Source organism: Dendropsophus ebraccatus, chromosome 3 (assembly GCF_027789765.1).
Source record: "Dendropsophus ebraccatus isolate aDenEbr1 chromosome 3, aDenEbr1.pat, whole genome shotgun sequence".
Lineage (NCBI taxonomy): Eukaryota > Metazoa > Chordata > Amphibia > Anura > Hylidae > Dendropsophus > Dendropsophus ebraccatus.
The window spans coordinates 51,795,318-51,815,335 of NC_091456.1; the positions used below are offsets into that span (position 1 = coordinate 51,795,318).

Genomic DNA, 20,018 nt, shown 5'->3' on the forward strand with positions numbered 1-20,018 from the left:
GGATTCTATAATCTGCCCCTCTTCCCTATCTCCCCCCCCCCCTCACCAGGAAGTGAAGTAAACTCATTCTTACCTAATGACTGTTGACCCCAGGCTGCTCTGTGAAATCCACTTTGTGACGATGAAATCACCAAGAGGGAGGTGGGTCTAAGCCCTGTTAAGCCAGCCTCCTTTTGTCAGAGGACTCAAGTTGCTCAGCTCTGATTGGCTGAACAAGATGTAAGCCATCTAACAGTTTTACAGAGTCAGTTAGACACCACAGGAGACAAAGTGCATCATGGGAAAGCCCAAACCAGGAAGCAAAGAAAAAATGAAGCCACCAACTGGAGCTTCAGGGACCATTGTTTGAGGACGGAAATGTTGAAACTCACGGCCGTGAATTACCATGCGGTCCCGTGCAAAGTACTTATTTCAGCCAAATTGAACTTGATTTTTTGATCCAAAAGGTTCTGTGTGGTTTACAGGGCTGGGCGAAGATTTCCAAGTAAATGACCTGCCTCAGATCGCTTTGAAACAAGCTAGGGAAGCATAACTGTACTACGGCCGTAGTTTCAGCCACACATGTACGGCGGCGTATGAAATGTGGCCGAACTCATACGCAGTGTGAACATAGCCTTAGCCTGGCTGTTCTAACAGCAGAAAATTCACTACTAAACTGTGAAACTATCCGGAACGGGTGCAACCAGTGCAAATGTATGTATATATTTCATGTTTCAGTCCTATTTTATGTATATTTCATGATTGAATGGAGTCATACTTTTATTTTTTTTGTATCTTAATTTGTAACTCACGTACCCCTGAAGCCCTGGAATAGGCATGACACACTAGTTCTGCCCGGAGTGTGCCTTTAAGTTCCAATGGGATAGTTCAATGGGAATGGTGTATTTGCAGTGTCCCAGAACAGGACCTTTGGTCTGCTGTTCTATCCTCACACTTTTATTATAACCATTCCTGTTCTGGAAAGCTATCATCCACTGCAGACTGTGTGTGTTGTGTCACCCCCTGCAGTATGCAGGTCTGCTATTCCATTAATTTCTTGTATTCATATTCAGTTATCAGTGCCTAAGGGTATTATGTTGCCCCCAGTGTTAAAGTATGGTACTTCTCATGTATATTTCACTGTATAAATGGCTGGATGTCACGTGACTGCCCCTGCTTCCACGGTAACTCCAATGGCCATCGAGCTTTGGCTGGGGATTACCATGTGACTTCCTGTTCTACCCCAGTCTATTCCCTACCACAGAGGGGATAGGTTGTGTGTGTGATCTCTCTCCCCTGTCAGGAGAGCGATACATGTGCTCTGCTGCTCCAGTTCCACAAGAAGTGTTCCTGGCAGTGTTCTATTCTCAAGTTCTCAAGATTCTCATCTATTCTCCAGATCTGGGTGCCGTTCTTCAGTCATTCCTCTCATCATCTTCTCTGATCATCAACAGCAAGTATTCATCTCAGTCTCATTCCACCCAGCATCTAATCCTCAGTATCACTACTACTCCCATCATTCAGTACGCTATCATCACAGCCTATTGCAGCATAGCCTATTAATCTACTTTATTCCAGATTGCCTTGTTCCCGGTTGCATCCGGAGAGATTGTTTCTACTAGTTACCACCGTTACAATAAATATACAACTACCATTGTTTCTGAACCTTGGCATTGGTATGTTAATTGCTGCCCTTACGGACAACTAAGAATCGCATCCCTAGTCTCCGCTCGGTCAGGAGCCCAGTTTCCAGCTGTGATCCCTCGTGCCTAAACCGTGACAACCCTCTAGCTAGCAGCTGCCCCGGTTCCTGCCCGCAACAACAATGTCCTCTCAGCGGAGTGGCCCCTAGGGGCCCGGGCATCGCATATTAACATGTATAGCTGGAAGTCTTCCCACATTATGACGTACCAGTACTCCATAATTCTCAGGGGCTCTGTGAAGCGAGCTCAGGAGCTAATAGGTCCTCACAGTTAATAATGGGCAGGAGGTATAATACTTACCTCCATACAGTTCGATCTGCAGTCTGGTCATGGAGTCTGCCTCAGTCAATGCAGACTAAGCAATCTAATGATTGTTTGTAATAGTCCCCCTATAGGGACTAGAAAAGTGCTGAAAAAAAGTTGAAAAAAAATATATAAACCCCCCTTAATAAAAATCCAAGTCATCCCCTTTTCCTATTTTACATATGTTAAAAAAATGCATATTAGGTATCGCTGTATAATTGTCCACTCCATTAAAATATAATGTTTTTTTTTTATCACATTAGGGGAATGGCTTAAGCAAAACATTTTGAAAGACCCACATTGCTGATTTCTTTGTGACATTGTATAATACTTTGTATATAATATAAAACTGATCCGAAAGTTCCATCTACACCAGCTATCAAAGCTACAGGTCGTGGTGCAAATAAAGAGCCCTCTAACAGCCCCACTGATGAAATAAAAAGGCTATAAAGTTTGAATAGGACAATTTTGAGCCATTTTATTTTTTTTAAGTATCAAAACAATGCAAAAGCTATGTAAACATGGGTATTGTTGTAATTGGACCGACCTACAGAACCAACATAACTTGTTGGTTTTACATTATTGTAGGCTTTTTTTTTCAGTTTCAGACCACATTTACACACTGTATTTACCACTAAACAATGGCCGTTGTTGCAGGTTGCAACAACCGCCATTCTTTATTAACACTACAGCTGGAACCCCGGCTGTAGTGTATACACACTGTATACACTATGGCTGTGGTTCTCTTGGGCCGCACAAAATTGACAGGTCTATTTTGTGCAGCTGCTATTCTGTGAACAGCGGTCGTACCAGATAGCCTGTGCTCACAGTGTAAAGTATGGCTCCCGGCTGTACTTTACATTGTGGTCTATGATAAATTAGAGTGTGGGTACACCTGAATGTGCTCGCATTCCAATTAAAATAAAGTGAAGTTCATGCAGCCGATACTGCAGTATCAGCTACGTGAACATCTCAGACATTGACCGGTGTTTCACCCAGTAGGGTCAAACAACGGCCAATGTTCATACAATGTGTGAACATGGCCTCTCTGTATGCTTATGGATAAATGAAAGTAGTCATTAAAAAGCAATTTATTCCACAAAAAAACAAACAAAAAACAGCTCTGTCCTCAAGGCCAAAATAGGCTGTGTCATGAAAGGGTTAAAGAGTAAAGCAGAACAAAGAGAAATTTAAAGCTTGTACCTTAGTATTTGTAGTTCCTCTTGGGAATTGCTAAGTTCATCATTAAGACGGCGCCATCGCAAAAATGCTTTTAGATTTTGATGTTCTTTAGACTCCTCCTCTGGCAACTGTTTAGTGAGACAATTAATAGTCGATGATACTTTATACTTCTGACGCTGGCATGTATGAGGAAATTGCCAATAATGCAGTAAAAATAATAACATTCAAAGAAAGAACATAATACTTTTCAATCATGTCACATAAGGGTTAAAAAGCTGGGGAGATAGGTGTAGAACTACAGAGTATCTAGAGTAACATTGGAAGATAGTTGCCAAAAAGCTGATCAGAATTCATAAAAATGATCTCACTTATGTCTACTGGAATTAAATATTAACTGAAATAATTTAATAATCTAAAACATTACACTTCCATAATGTACTCATTTCATTTAAATAACCTTTCTTGTCAGAATTCTTACAAAATGTAAGACAATATATCCGCCTCTTTGTTCAAATATAATCACTTAAATCTACATTTCCTGCTATTACAATTAAAACCAGAGACAAAAATACGACATCTTGTATTTATAGAACACAATACCGTGGCAGTGTATAATGGAAACAATTTGTTAGTTGAAAGGGAGAAAGAATGAAGCCTTTCCATGTTATTGCTAAATGTGGGTTAGTATTGTGACATACTCTCAGATAACATAAGTTTAAAGATAGGGACAACAGGCAGATGTGCTCCACCTTCCTCTGCTTTACATTTTGCACATGTGATCTAAGACCCATTACAGTTCATATTAACACAGGAAAAACAGGATTACTTAAGGCCCTATTACACCGGTCAATGTACAGGTCTGACAGGTGGGCGCTCGCTTGCTCCTCGATCTCGGCTCGCTGTCAGTGCTATTACATGCGCCAACAGCGAGCGGGTAAGACCGGGGGTTGACTGTAAGCTGCGGGAGGGGCTGCCCATAGGAGACAGAGGCGGTCTGGTGCCACCGATCCTATTAAACGGAGTAACAGCCAGCAGACCATTGTTATCGTTACTTTTTTCAACATCGTGCATGTCGGCTCATCGTTCCCTTTTAACATTAGCCACTACACCAAGCGATTATCGTCCATAACAGCCGATTATCAGCCAAATGGGGCCGATAATCGCTTGGTGTAATAGGGCCTTTACCGGTAATTATGTTTTGTGGGCCCATAATAGCAGCATTTAAATATTATCACTGTGCGTTACTGGTGGTTAAAGAGTACCGGTCATAAAAATAATCTTGTGACATGTCACAGAGACATGTTTTGATTGGTTGGGTTCTGAGTGTTCACACCTTGACAAATCAGGAGAACAAGCCAGGTCCATGCACAATGCATTCTCTCCCAGCTCTCTTATGTCACCTGGACGGCCACATATTCTAAGTCTGTGGGTCCGACCAGGTTGAAAAACAGTGCTCATTTAACCCCTTAAGGACAGAGCCAATTTCGATTTTTGCATTTAGTTTTTTCCTCCTTGTGCTTAAAAGGCCATAGCACTTGCATTTTTCCACCTAGAGACCCACATGAGCCCTTATTTTTTGCGTCACTAATTGTACTTTGCAATGACATGCTGAATTTTTGCATAAAGTACACTGCGAAACCAGAAAAAAATTCAAAGTGTGGTGAAATTGAAAAAAAAAAGCATTTTGTTTATTTGGGGGAAATGTGTTTTTACGCCATTCGCCCTGGGGTAAAACTGACTTGTTATATATGTTCCTCAAGTCGTTACGATTAAAACGATATGTAACATGTATAACTTATATTGTATCTGATGGCATTGTCAACAAATATACGTCACTTAAAACCGCTCCATTCCCAGGCTTATAGCGCTTTTATCCTTTGGTCTATGGGGCTGTGTGAGGTGTCATTTTTTGCGACATGATGTGTTCTTTCTATCGGTACCTTGATTGCGCATATATGACTTTTTGATCGCTTTTTATTACAATTTTTCTGGATTTGATGCGACCAAAAATACTTTGGGATTTTTTTGCGCTGACGCCGTTTACCGTGCGAGATCAGGAATGTGATAAATTAATAGTTTGGGCGATTACGCACGCGGCAATAGCAAACATGTTTGTTTATTTATTTATTTATTTACTTTTATTTATAACCTGGGAAAAGGGGGGTGATTCAGACTTTTATTAGGGGAGGGGGCTTTTTACTATTAACAACACTTTTTTTTTTTACTTTAACACTTATACTAGAAGCCCCCCTAGGGGACTTCTAGTATAAGTGCTTTGATCTCTCATAGAGATCTCTGCAGCATAGATATGCTGCAGAGATCCATGAGATAGGCACTCGTTTACTTCCGGCTGCTGCAGCCGGAAGTAAACGAGTGCCGAGCCGGGGACGGCGCCATCTTGGAGCGGTCCCCGGCGAGCTTCAGAAACGGAGATCGCTCCTCCGGGATAACATCCCGGGGGAGTGATCTCCGCCACTAGACACCAGGAAACGGCTGAATCCGGTAATCGGATGCAGCTGTCATGTTTGATAGCTGCATCTGATTACTGTATTAGCGGGCACGGCGATCGGACCGTGCCCGCTAATACCTACGGTCCCGGGCTACAAGCGGCACCCGGGACCGCCGCGGTTCAGAGCGGGGTCGCCGCGCGGCCCCGCTCTGAACGTCCTTACCGGCATCAGGGCGTAAATTTACGCCCGATGTCGTTACGGGGTTAAGGGTCTCAGTTGATTGAATAAGCAAATAAATGATTGCTTAAAGGGGTACTCCAGCATGGGGGCACTTTTGCGCTGGGACCAGGGACGAGGTGGCCGAGGGAAAAGACGTCCACTCACCTCCCCGGAAGCGGCCGGGAACCGGGCACCGAAGCGCCGCGATGCGGGACCCGCCGCTGGAACAAGGGAGGTGAGTGGACGTCTTTTCCCTCGGCCACCTCGTCCCCGGTCCCATCGCAAAAGTGCCCCCACGCTGGAGTACCCCTTTAAAAAAGTCCCCTAGGAACTTATCTACTTCATAATAAAAATGAAAATCCCCCTTTTCCCCATTAAGGGTATATTCACACGAACGGGCTCGCAGCGAGATTCTCGCTGCGAGCCCGGCAGGTCCTGGCAGTTCCCATACACTACATACTTGCTGCGGTCTAAACGACCGCAGCGAGTATGTAATTATACCGCCCTTAACCCCTTCTGCTCCCGCCTGGCTCCCCCGCTGTAAGCATACTTTACCTGTCCTTGCTGCACGGGTCCGGCGTCCTGCTCTCCCGCCCGGCCAATCAGTGGCTGCGGCTGGGCAACACACTAATTGGCCGGACAGGAGAGCAGGACGCCGGACCCGTGCAGCAAGGACAGGTAAAGTATGCTTACAACGGGGAAGCCGGGCGGGAGCAGAAGGGGTTAAGGGCGGTATAATTACATACTCGCTGCGGTCGTTTAGACCGCAGCAAGTATGTAGTGTATGGGAACTGCCAGGACCTGCCGGGCTCGCAGCGAGAATCTCGCTGCGAGCCCGTTCGTGTGAATATACCCTAAAAAAACAAACATGTTTGTTATTGCCGTGTGCAGAAACATCAGAACTATTAAAATATGTTAATGAAACCGCATGGCAAAATGCGTAGATGTAAAAAATATCAAATTGTGTTATTTTGGTCACACAAAAAAATGGAACAAAATACACATGGTACACATGAAAGCTACATATTATGGTGCAAAAGTAAGGGCCCCACAGCTTTGTAGACAAAAACATAGAAAAGTTATACAGGTCAGAAAACTTAAGATTCTTTTCGGTGTAGATAGGATTTTTGACAGTATGTACCCTTGCCAAATTCCTATGATATGCAAGTAAATTATTTTCCTTTTTTTATTCCTTTTCTGGAATGTTTTTTTTAATAATGAAAATTGTCAAAATCTTTAACTTTCCTGTACCATTAAAGGGTTAGTGAAGAGTATAGAGATCTTTTTATACCTGCATCACAGATCTTTTCATGTCTACAGCATTGACAAGAAGTATCCTCTACATCAGTCATGTCAAACTCTGGCCCGCAGTGCCATTATTTTTGGCCCGCCAGCCAATTCACAAATTAAATTGCATCTGGCCCGCCGATATCGCATTAGATTATGATATGGGGAGGGCTGGCTACTATATAAGAGACTATAGGGGAGGGCTGGCTACTACATAAGAGACTATGGGGGAGGGCTGGCTACTATATAAGTGACTATGGGGGAGGGCTGGCTACTATGTAAGAGACTATGGGGAGGGCTAGCTACTATATAACATACTAAAGGAGAGGGCTGGCTACTATATAACATACTATAGGAAAGGGCTGGCTACTGTAAAAGAGACTATGGGGGAGGGCTGGCTACTATATGAGGCTATTAGGGAGGGCTGGTTACTATGAGACTATTGGGGAGGGCTGGCTACTACATGGGACACTTGGGGGGCTGGCTACTGTTTGGGCACTATTGGGAGGGCTGATTAATATGTGGGGCAGTTTTGGTTAGGTTGGTCACTACATGGGGCAATATTGGGAGGGGGGGTTGGCTATTACATGGGTTGGGGTTTAATCATGTCATAGCAATTTATCATGTCATTTATCATTGTGCACAGCACTAACAGCGCCAGGAACACCACATGCTGCTCTGACAGTGCCAGGACTGCCCCATTCGCACTTGAATAATTATCAAGATTGGCCCGTGATTATGTCCAGTTTTTTAATTTTGGCCCACTGTGTATTTGAGTTTAACACCCCTGCTCTACATCTACAGCTAGAGTACACAACTGGCAGACTGTGGTTAGAAATGGAGATGCCAACTATTTAGACTCTGCAGATCGATTGTCATTGATTTTTAATTTATTTTAAGAGACTGCTCTGGGTTACTTTTACATTTTTTATTAAAGTATTGTATTGCCCCCCAAAAGTTATACAAATCACCAATATACACTTATTATGGGAAAAGCTTATAAAGTGCTTTTTTCCCTGCACTTACTACTGCATCAAGGCTTCACTTCCTGGATAAAATGGTGATGTCACGACCCACCTCCCAGAGCTGTGCGGGCTGTGGCTGCTGGAGAGGATGATGGCAGGGGGACACTGAGGGACAAAGAGCATCCCTCTGCCATCATCCTCTCCAGCAGCCACAGCCCTGGGAGTCGGGTCATCACCATGTTATCCAGGAAGTGACATCACCATTTTATCCAGGAAGTGAAGCCTTCATGCAGTAGTAAGTGCAGGGAAAAAGCACTTTATAACCATTTATCTTAAGAAGTGTATGTTGGCGATTTGTATAACTTTTAGGGGGCAATACAACATCTTAATAAAAATTTTGCCGGACTTCTCCTTTAATGTCTTGTCTGGGGTCTGAATACATTTTAAAGCGTAACTGTCATTTCAGGGCCATTTTTCTGAAAACATTAAATATCAACAGTACAAGCGATTTTAAGAAACTCTGTAATAGGTTTTATGTACTAAAAGTGTTTCCTTCTGTAGTGAAAAAGCAGTCTCCCAGCCTCCCCCCTCACATCAAATAAAGCAGGATTTCTGTCTCCATTATGTGGCTATGGAGAGGGGAGGGGCTGTTAGGAGTGACTGAGCACGGAGGATTTCTGCAAAGCACAACACCCTGCAATCTTCTCTCAGTAAGTTCATAGATAAGCACTGACCTTTCTGACACCTGAATCCAGCGTTTTAGGTGCCCAGACAGTCTACAAACAGCTGACCTTCATGTCACCTCTTCCTGCTCCCTTATCTCCCTCAGCCCCTTCCCCTTCATAGGCTTACAATGGAGAGAGCAGAGCCCGTCTTCACTGGCTTCTCTGTAATGAAGACATGTTTGCCTGATAATGCACAGATAAGAAGTCAGGGGGGGAGGCTGGGAAATTGCTTCTTGAGTACAGAAGGAGGCTTTTTTGGCTGATGAAACCTATTACAGAGTTTCTTAAAATCGCTTATACTACTGATTTCTGCAATAAAAAAAAACATGACAGTTACGCTTTAAGGATTAGGTTTGGGTTGGAATTATTTTGGGATCCTGATCTGCAGTTTTTGCGTTTAGAAATCTTGGAGATTATAAGGAAAGTTTTCGTGAGTTTTATACAAACCAGTTTAAATAAAGCAAATCAATGGTGGACATTTATTAAGCTGTCTCATAGTAAGAGTAAAATACATGAAGTGCTATAGTTCAAGTTCTTGGGTCACATGATATTTACCAATTCTGCATGGAAATACATAATGTATGGATTTTAGTGTAAGGGCATTTACAGTATAATAAAGCACTCATAAAACAGCAGAACATATTTTAATATTACAACATATTTTAACGTGAGTGAATGGTATATAACTGCAGTAAGAGTTGGAAAATTAAGAGTGCTTTTTAAATTCAAAACAGGCACAGGTAGAAAGTTATAACAACAGTTCTATATTACATTACATAAATGGCAAGAAAAATATGTACAAGTCAGTTCAAACAACGAATCGTGAATCCTTAAAGAGACAAGATGTAAAGTAGCATTAATTTTGATTCTATAAGAAACAAACAACCATGCTTCCAATGCCAGAACTGTGGGATGGCAATAAACACGGATCTGCCCTAGATCCAAAGTGTGACAGTACGATAAGTGAGTCAGATACCAGTGCTTCCAAGTGGAAATATAGACACTAACATATCAAAACATGTTATTTTAAAACAGTTATTCAGTATTCCCGCAGTCAAATGAAGTTCCATTGCAAAATGACAAAGCTTGTGTGCTCTGGCAAGTTACTAAAAACATAAAAATAGTACAATTGAGTCACAAGTAAAGAGATCCAACCTCATCTCTCCTTCTGCTTCATCCTGACACTAACTGTTTTCAGTAGAGATAAGCAAACTAAATTTTCTGAACCAAAATTTGTTTTGAACTTTGGAAAAAGTTTAGAACAAGTTAGTAAAGATGGCGGCCGCACATCTAAAAACAACAAAAAAGGTATGTCCACTTGTCCGCGCTCCCCTAATGTCCTCCTCCATGGTCTCCAGCTGCCTCCAGACACTGCCAGTAACTGACTGACACAGGACAGCTCCACAGCCAGTGATCGGCTGAGCAGGCTGTTAGTTTTGTCTCAAGAGTGACAGCTCACTGGTTGAGATGGGACAGCAGCCAGTAACTAGCTTAGCGGGCTGTCACTATTGATATTCGCTGACTGACTGAGATGCTGTCCTGTCTTATTCAGTGATTGGCAAAAGCGTTTGACACAGTTCCTCATGGACGTCTGATGGGTAAGTTAAAGTCTATCGGTTTGGAAAATTTAATGTGTAACTGGATTGAAAACTGGCTTAATAATCGTACCCAGAGAGTGGTGGTCAATGATTCCTACTCCGAATGGTCCCCGGTAATAAGTGGTGTGCCCCAAGGGTCAGTACTGGGCCCTCTTCTGTTTAACTTGTTTATTAATGATATTGAGAATGGAATTAACAGCAATGTTTCTATCTTTGCAGATGACACCAAGCTTTGTAGTACAGTACAGTCTATGGAGGATGTGCAGATGTTACAGGATGACTTAGACACACTGAGTGTTTGGGCGTCCACTTGGCAAATGAGGTTCAATGTGGATAAATGTAAAGTTATGCACCTGGGTACTAATAACCCGCATGCATCATATGTCCTGGGGGGAGTTACTCTGGGAGAGTCGCTAATGGAGAAGGATCTGGGTGTACTTGTAGATAATAAACTACAGAACAGCACACAATGTCAGTCAGCTTCTTCTAAGGCCAGCAGGATATTGTCATGCATTAAAACAGGCATGGACTCACGGGACAGGGATATAATATTACCGCTTTATAAAGCTTTGGTGCGGCCTCATCTGGAGTATGCTGTCCAGTTTTGGAACCCGATTCATAAAAAGGATGTTCTAGAGCTGGAGAGGGTACAAAGACGGGCAACTAAACTAATAAGGGGAATGGAGCATCTTAGTTATGAGGAGAGATTAAAAGAATTACATTTGTTTAGTCTGGAGAAGAGACGTTTAAGGGGAGATATGATTAACTTATTTAAATATATAAATGGCCCCTACAAGAAATATGGGGAAAAGATGTTCCAGGTAAAACCCCCTCAAAGGACAAGAGGGCACTGCCTCCGCCTGGAGAAAAAAAGGTTCAATCTCCGGAGGCGACAAGCCTTCTTTACCATGAGAACTGTGAATCTGTGGAACAGTCTACCACAGGATCTGGTCACAGCAAAAACAGTAGAGGGCTTCAAAGCAGGGCTAGACAAGTTCTTAGACCAAAATAATATAAATGCATATGTATAGAACCTATCACCCCTCCCCCTTCCCTGTATTCATCCCCTCCTTGGTTGAACTTGATGGACATGTGTCTTTTTTCAACCGTATTAACTATGTAACTATGTAACCATGGGTGCGATGTGCAGCCATTTCTGTCTTTTTGGCTTGTGCTCACTTTATAGCAGGGGTGGGGAACCTTTTCCATGTCGAGGGCGGTCGGGCATTAATAAAATCATTCGAGGGCCGCATACCGTGCGCGGCAGTTAGTAGCGGGGGTTTGCAGCACCCAGGACAAGGCATAGTATTGTTCCCCTAGTGCCCCTGCTATTGTAGTTAACCCCCAGTGATGCCCCTTGTAGTCTAGTTAACCCCCAAGTCATGTCCCTGGTAGCCTAGTTAACCCCCATCAGGCATGTCCCTGGTAGCCTAGTTATTCCCCCCCCATCAGTCATGTCCCTGGTAGCCTAGTTGTCCCCCCCCCCATCAGTCATGTCCCTGGTAGCCTAGTTATTCCCCCCCCATCAGTCATGTCCCTGGTAGCCTAGTTGTCTCCCCCATCAGTCATGTCCCTGGTGGCCTAGTTATCCCCCCATCAGTCATGTCCCTGGTAGCCTAGTTGTCCCCCCCCCATCAGTCATGTCCCTGGTAGCCTAGTTATTCCCCCCCCCATCAGGCATGTCCCTGGTAGCCTAGTTAACCCCCATCAGGCATGTCCCTGGTAGCCTAGTTGTCACACCCCCCCCATCAGTTTTGTCCCGGGTTGCCTTGTTATTCCCCCCCCCCCCCCCCATCAGTCATGTCTCTGGTATCCTAGTTATTCCCCCCCCCCATCAGGCATGTCCCTGGTAGCCTAGTTATTCCCCCCCCCCATCAGTTATGTCCCTGGTAGCCTAGTTATTCCCCCCCCATCAGTCATGTCTCTGGTAGCCTAGTTATCCCCCCCCCCCCCATCAGGCATGTCCCTGGTAGCCTAGTTGTCCCCCCCATCAGTCATGTCCCTGGTAGCCTAGTTGTCCCCCCCATCAGTCATGTCCCTGGTAGCCTAGTTGTCCCCCCCCATCAGTCATGTCCCTGGTAGCCTAGTTGTCCCCCCCCATCAGTCATGTCCCTGGTAGCCTAGTTGTCCCCCCCCATCAGTCATGTCCCTGGTAGCCTAGTTGTCCCCCCCCCATCAGTCATGTCCCTGGTAGCCTAGTTGTCCCCCCCATCAGTCATGTCCCTGGTAGCCTAGTTGCCCCCCCCCCCCATCAGTCATGTCCCTGGTAGCCTAGTTGTCCCCCCCATCAGTCATGTCCCTGGTAGCCTAGTTGTCCCCCCCCCCCCCATCAGTCATGTCCCTGGGATCCTAGTTAACCCCCAAATAAAAAAATAAACATCCCACTCACCTTACCTCCGCTCCCACGCAGCCCATGTCCTCTTCTGTCCCAGGTCCTCTGTGCCGGTCTTCTCCTGCAGGCGGCGCGCGATGAAATTACGTCATCGCGCGCGGCCCGCAAGAGACTAAAGACACGCGCCGCTCTGCTGGGGAAGAAGCCGGCACAGACAGCATCCTCCGGTGTCCGCCAGCTGTCACAGACACCGGAGGATGCGGTGTATGCCGGCTTCTTCCCCAGCAGAGCGACGAGCATCACAGGGGAGCTGCGGGCCGCATCGGGAGGTCACAGGGGCCGGATGCGGCCCGCGGGCCGGAGGTTCCCCACCCCTGCTTTATAGTCTTGTACTTTTGGAGGCCTAGTAAAGGAAGGATGACAACACTACACAAATTGATAAAAGGTCTGTGTGGATCGCCCAGTAATTCTATTGTCTCTGGGGGAAAAGGCTGTACTCTGTATCTTCCTAAAGATTGCATTAGTTTATGGAGGCTTTTCTATCCATTAAAGAAGCAGTTCACTTTTTTTTTTTTTCGCCCCCCCCGGGTAGCCGCTGTCATGTATACTTACATAAGATGATCGGTGTCCCGTTCCCGTCGGTCAGTTCCGTCCCGCGGTGCCGTTCACATCGGGCGCGCGCTCACTTCCGCCGGCTGCTGCGAGTCCTCTTCTCTGCCCAGTGATTATACGCCGGAAGTCACTCGCTTCCATGCATTCTCTATGGAAGCGCGTGACTTCCGGCGTTCAAATGACAAGGGAGAGAAGAGGAGTCACAGCGGCGGCGGAAGTGAGCGCGCGCCCGATGTGAACGGCACCGCGGGACGGAACTGACCGACGGGAACGGGACACCGATCATCTTATGTAAGTATACATGACAGCGGCTACCCGGGGGGGCAAAAAAAAAAAAAGTGAACTGCTTCTTTAACTCTGACATAAAATACACACATTACTGCACTATCCATGCAGATAATGCAGGAAGGAAGAGAGTACTTTCCACTGGGCAGCCCCAATGGGAATTTATTAAAAAACAAAAAAACTATGTCTGGAAAAAAAAACAAAAAATGTAAAGGAGATTAGGTGTTTTCTCCGATGCAACATGAGCCATAACAATATGACCAGGAGGGCAATTGTTCTATTGCTGAAAATGGCATGAGGCATATCCAGCAGTAAGTTTGAATTGGGTGTTGTTCTCCCCCAATTTTCTAAGCAGATAAGAGGTGGGCATCATAACCCCAAACAAGAATTTTTTATAGTAATAGGCTTTGTTACACATAAGCTTTACAATAAATGCAAATGGTTACCTTCAAGACTTTTGCTAAGAATACATCTTCTAGATGTGTGGCAAATCCTTCACTTATCCATTCCTCTGTCCAATCACGTGCACCAATGGCCAACCCAAACCAAGCATGTGCAATTTCGTGGCAGACACGTGAGACACAGAGCTGATTTCTCCCAGACAGCACACTTTGAGATAGATAGATAATGTGTGGGCTGGGTAAAAAAAAATTGAGAGCAAATTACATATTAGACATTAACTTGTTGTAGCATGAATATTTCATCTATTATGTCCTTTTTATTAGCTTTGTCAAATTTTATTCACATATGAATGCCAGGTTCTGACAAGCCGTTTTAAAACACAGGCACAAACTCACAATATATATTAATTTAACAAAAAAAAATCCAAGCTTTTTAAGTGGAATGCTTAAGCAATATGTATATGTCTTACATTGTTGTGAAAAGATATAACAGTCTATGCTAATAATAGTTTGGCAGGAAGAAGGAAATCTACAGTGCCAGACTGTTTTGTCTATATTGTGTTACCCTCTACAAGAAATATATATATCTACTGTTCATCAGTTTTTCACCATTAGACTTAAGTATTAATCTTCCCCAGCAACTTCCATAACATTAATATAGTTGTAAGCCTTAGGGAATGTGTCACCAGAAAATAACCTATGTTGTTATGTTAAATATATTTTTTAAGAATGCCTGGTGACATCTAATTCTGGTGTTTCTAATTTTCCATTTTCTATCTATATTATAAAATAATCCTAAAGTCTTAGGATTCTTTCAAATCAACTGGTGCAAGAAAGTGCCAGAGATTTGTAATTTACATCTATTGAAAAATCTCAAGTCTTTCCATGCTGAAACAATGCTCTCTGCTGCCACCTCTGTCATTGTTAGGAACTGTCCAGAGCAGGAGAGGTTTTCTAAGGGCATTTGCTACTGCTCTGGACAGTTCCTGACATGGACAGAGGGAGCATCAGAAAGCAGTGTCAGACTGGAAAGAATACACCACTGCAGGACATTAGTTGATAAGTAAATTACAAACATCTGGCACCTTCCGGCACCAGTTCATGTGAAAGAAAAAATTGTTGGGGAACTACCCCTTTAATGGACAGCATATAATAAAGCAGAAGAAGCTGGACAGATTGATATGCATATTTGTGGGGAAAGACTTGGTACAACTAGTAATTTAATGGGAAAAAAAACAATTTGATATTTGTCACTCTTAAAACGTCATATTTTTATTTTGACATTTCAAAAATACACTTAAATCCAAACATTACAGCAGGTATAAAGATCCACAAATATTAAATAGAACACACCTTAACCCCTTAAGGACGGAGCCGAAAATGGCCTTAAGGACCGGAGCAAATTTCAGGAATATTAGCTGTGTCACTTTATCCACTAATAACTTCGGGATGCTTTTACCTATCCTGCTGATTCTGAGATTGTTTTCTCGTGACATGTTATACTTTATATTTCTGGTAAAATTGAGTCGATACTTAGGACAGCCTATCTTTATGAAAAAACCCCAAATAACGTGAAAAATTTAGAAAAATTGCATTTTTCTAACTTTGAAATGTTTTGCTTGTAAGCACAATGGATATGACACATAAATTAGATATGAAATAACATTAGCAACATGTCTACTTTATGTTTGCGGCATTTATTAAACTTGCCTTCAATTGTTTAAGACAATAGAAAGCTTCAAAGTTTAGCAGCATTTTTCCAAATTTTCACAAGAATTTCAAAATCTGATTTTTCAAGGGACCAGTTCAGGTTTGAAGTGGATTTGAGGGGGCTGTATTTTATGAAGCCCCACAAAGCACCCCATTTCAGAAACTGCACCCCCCAAATTGTTCAAAATCAATTCTAGAAAGTTTTTTAACCCTTTAGGTGAGTCACAGAAATAAAAGCTAAGTGTGTTAGAAAATTGAAAATTTCAATTTTCTTTGCAGAAATTATATTGTGATCCAATATCTCTTAATAGAAAACCTATTTCCAGAGAAATGCACCCCAATTTTTATCGCCCCATGTCTGCTGTTTATAGAAATTTACAATATGTGGCCATATTGCGCTATTTGACACAACCACAAGCCTCAGATGTAAAGGAGCGCCTAGTGAATTTTGATGCCTCCTTACAATTGCCCAATTTTTAAAGTACCACTTCTGGTTGGCAGAGGCTCTGGGGTGCCAAAACCTAACAAACACCCCTAAAGTGACACCATTTAGGAAACTACACCCCTCGAGGAATGTAACAATGGGTGCCTGGGAGGGGGTCAGCAGGGAGGCTGGGTGCCTGGGAGGGGGTCAGCAGGGAGGCTGGGTGCCTGGGAGGGGATCAGCAGGGAGGCTGGGTGCCTGGGAGGGGGTCAGCAGGGAGGCTGGGTGCCTGGGAGGGGGTCAGCAGGGAGGCTGGGTGCGTGGGAGGGGGTCAGCAGGGAGGCTGGGTGCCTGGGAGGGGGTCAGCAGGGAGGCTGGGTGCCTGGGAGGGGGTCAGCAGGGAGGGTGGCGGCTGGGAGGGTGGCAGCAGGGAGGGTGGCAGCTGGGAGGGGGTCAGCAGGGAGGGGGTCAGCAGGGAGGGGGTCTGCAGAGAGGGTGGCAGGGTGGCGGCAGGGAGGGTGGCAGGGTGGTGGCAGGGTGACAATGGGGGCCTGGGGGAGGAGGAGACACAACACAGGGAGATCAGCTAGCAGCAGGGAACTGCTAGCTGATCTCCCTGCATTGGAGACAGAACGGAGGCGGAGGAGGAGGCAGCACAGAGGAGGAGGCACTCGGCGCCCAGCACACACCAGGTACGCACCGGGCTCACTGCACGCTACTCCCATCATCTCCAGGGAGGGTGGGTGGGTGGATGGCAGCAGGGACGGTGGGAGGGAGGGTGGTGGGAGGGAGGGTGGCAGCAGGGAGGGTGGGTGGCTGGGAGGGGGTCAGCAGGGAGAGTGGGTGGCTGGGAGGGGGTCAGCAGGGAGAGTGGGTGTTATTATTTGTGTGTCTTATTAAACTTTTTTTTTTCTTTGGTGTATACCGGGGGAAAAGGAAAAGAAAATTTACTCTAAAAAAAAAAAAAAAAAAAAAAAAAAAAAAAAGAAGAGGGCAGAGGCAGGGGACACTATTCACCACCGATCCAGGGGTGAGGGTGGCAGGAAAAAGGGAAGGGTGGCAGGAGAGGGTAAGTGGAGAGGAGAGAGGGTAAGAGGAGAGGGTTGCAGGTTGGAGGGGAACGGCTAAGAGAAGAGAGGGTGGCAGCGAAGAGGGGAGAGGGTGGCAAGAGGAGAGGGTGGCAGGACGGCGGGTGGCAGCAGGGAGGTGGTGGCAGCAGAGAGGTTGGGTGGCAGGAGAGAGGCGGCAGGACGGAGGGGAGAGGGTAAGAGAAGAGAGGGTGGCAGTGGAGAGGGTGGCAGGACAGGCGGTGGCAACAGGGAGAGTGGGTGTCATTCAGGAGAGGGTGGCAATCAGGATAGGGTGGGTGGCAGCAGGGACGGTAGGTGGCAGCAGGGAGGGTGGCAATAAGGAAAGGGTGGGTGGCAGCAGGGATGGTGGGTGGCAGTCAGGAGAGGGTAGGGGGCACTCAGGAGAAGGTGGGTGGCAGCAGTGACAGAGGGTGCGTGGCAATCAGGAGAGGGTGGGTGGCAACAGGAGGGAGGGTAGCCGGGAGGGAGGGTAGCCGGGAGGGAGGGTAGCCGGAAGGGAGGGTGGCAGAAGGGAGGGCGGGAGGGAGGGTGGCAGAAGGGAGGGTGGGAGGGAGGGTGGCAGAAGGGAGGGTGGGAGGGAGGGTGGCAGAAGGGAGGGTGGGTGTCTGTGAGGGGGTCAGCAGGGAGCGTGGCTGTGAGGGGGTCAGCAAAGAGGCTGGGTGCCTGGGAGGGGGTCAGCAGGGAGGCTGGGTGCCTGGGAGGGGGTCAGCAGGGAGGCTGGGTGCCTGGGAGGGGTCAGCAGGGAGGCTGGGTGCCTGGGAGGGGGTCAGCAGGGAGGCTGGGTGCCTGGGAGAGGGTCAGCAGGGAGGCTGGGTGCCTGGGAGGGGGTCAGCAGGGAGGCTGGGTGCCTGGGAGGGGGTCAGCAGGGAGGCTGGGTGCCTGGGAGGGGGTCAGCAGGGAGGCTGGGTGCCTGGGAGGGGGTCAGCAGGGAGGCTGGGTGCCTGGGAGGGGGTCAGCAGGGAGGCTGGGTGCCTGGGAGGGGGTCAGCAGGGAGGCTGGGTGCCTGGGAGGGGGTCAGCAGGGAGGCTGGGTGCCTGGGAGGGGGTCAGCAGGGAGGCTGGGTGCCTGGGAGGGGGTCAGCAGGGAGGCTGAGTGCCTGGGAGGGGGTCAGCAGGGAGAGTGGGTGGCTGGGAGGGGGTCAGCAGGGAGGGAGGGTGGTTGACTGGGAGTGGGTCAGCAGGGAGGGTGGGTGACTGGGAGAGGTTCAGCAGTGAGGGTGGGTGACTCGGAGGGGGTCAGCAGGGAGGTTAGGTGACTGGGAGGGGGTCAGCAGGGAGGTTGGGTGGCTGGGAGAGGGTCAGCAGGGAGGGAGGCTGGGAGGGGGTCAGCAGGGAGGGTGGGTCGCTGGGAGGGGGTCAGCAGGGAGGGTGGGTCGCTGGGAGGGGGTCAGCAGGGAGGCTGGGTGCCTGGGAGGGTGTCAGCAGGGAGGGTGGCTGGGAGGGTGGCAGCAGGGAGGGTGGGTGAAGGGAGGGGGTCAGCAGGGAGGGTGGCTGGGAGGGGGTCAGCAGGGAGGCTGGGTGCCTGGGATGGGTCAGCAGGGAGGGTGGGTGACAGGGAGGGGTCAGCAGGGAGGGTGGCTGGGAGGGGGTCAGCAGGGAGGCTGGGTGCCTGGGATGGGGTCAGCAGGGAGGGTGGCTGGGAGGGTGGCAGCAGGGCGGGTGGGTGGCTGAGAGGGGGTCAGCAGGGAGGGTGTCTGCAGGGAGGGTGGCAGGGTGGCAGCAGGGAGGGAGGGTGGCAATGGGGGCCTGGGGGAGGAGGAGACACAACACAGGGAGATTAGCTAGCAGCAGGGAACTGCTAGCTGATCTCCCTGCATTGGAGACAGAACGGAGGCGGAGGAGGAGGCAGCATGATGGAGGAGGAGGCACTCAGCGCCCGGCACACACCAGGGTGGCAGAAGGGAGGGTGGGTGTCTGTGAGGGGGTCAGCAGGGAGCGTGGCTGTGAGGGGGTCAGCAGGGAGGCTGGGTGCCTGGGAGGGGGTCAGCAGGGAGGCTGGGTGCCTGGGAGGGGGTCAGCAGGGAGGTTGGGTGGCTGGGAGGGGGGTCAGCAGGGAGGCTGGGTGCCTGGGAGGGGGTCAGCAGGGAGGCTGGGTGCCTGGGAGAGGGTCAGCAGGGAGGCTGGGTGCCTGGGAGGGGGTCAGCAGGGAGGCTGGGTGCCTGGGCGGGGGTCAGCCGGGAGGCTGGGGGCCTGGGAGGGGGTCAGCAGGGAGGCTGGGTGCCTGGGAGGGGGTCAGCAGGGAGGCTGGGTGCCTGGGAGGGGGTCAGCAGGGAGGCTGGGTGCCTGGGAGGGGGTCAGCAGGGAGAGTGGGTGGCTGGGAGGGGGTCAGCAGGGAGGGAGGGTGGTTGACTGGGAGTGGGTCAGCAGGGAGGGTGGGTGACTGGGAGAGGTTCAGCAGTGAGGGTGGGTGACTCGGAGGGGGTCAGCAGGGAGGTTAGGTGACTGGGAGGGGGTCAGCAGGGAGGTTGGGTGGCTGGGAGGGGGTCAGCAGGGAGGGTGGCTGGGAGGGGGTCAGCAGGGAGGGTGGGTCGCTGGGAGGGGGGTCAGCAGGGAGGGTGGGTCGCTGGGAGGGGGTCAGCAGGGAGGCTGGGTGCCTGGGAGGGTGTCAGCAGGGAGGGTGGCTGGGAGGGTGGCAGCAGGGAGGGTGGGTGAAGGGAGGGGGTCAGCAGGGAGGGTGGCTGGGAGGGGGTCAGCAGGGAGGCTGGGTGCCTGGGATGGGGTCAGCAGGGAGGGTGGGTGACAGGGAGGGGGTC

General features: G+C 48.1%; 1 protein-coding gene across 3 annotated transcripts in view; it reads right to left on the minus strand.

Annotated features, from left to right (window-relative positions):
* The window catches only part of AOPEP (aminopeptidase O (putative)), a 310,178-nt gene that overhangs the window by 201,596 nt on the left and 88,564 nt on the right, over nt 1-20,018 (minus strand). For all 3 annotated transcript variants that reach the window (XM_069961757.1, XM_069961756.1, XM_069961758.1), the window contains exons 6-7: nt 14,087-14,276; nt 3,189-3,295 (exon numbers count right to left, since the gene is read on the minus strand). In XM_069961757.1, the coding sequence (XP_069817858.1) occupies nt 3,189-3,295; nt 14,087-14,276 (297 nt within the window). The remainder of the gene's footprint in view (nt 1-3,188; nt 3,296-14,086; nt 14,277-20,018) is intronic.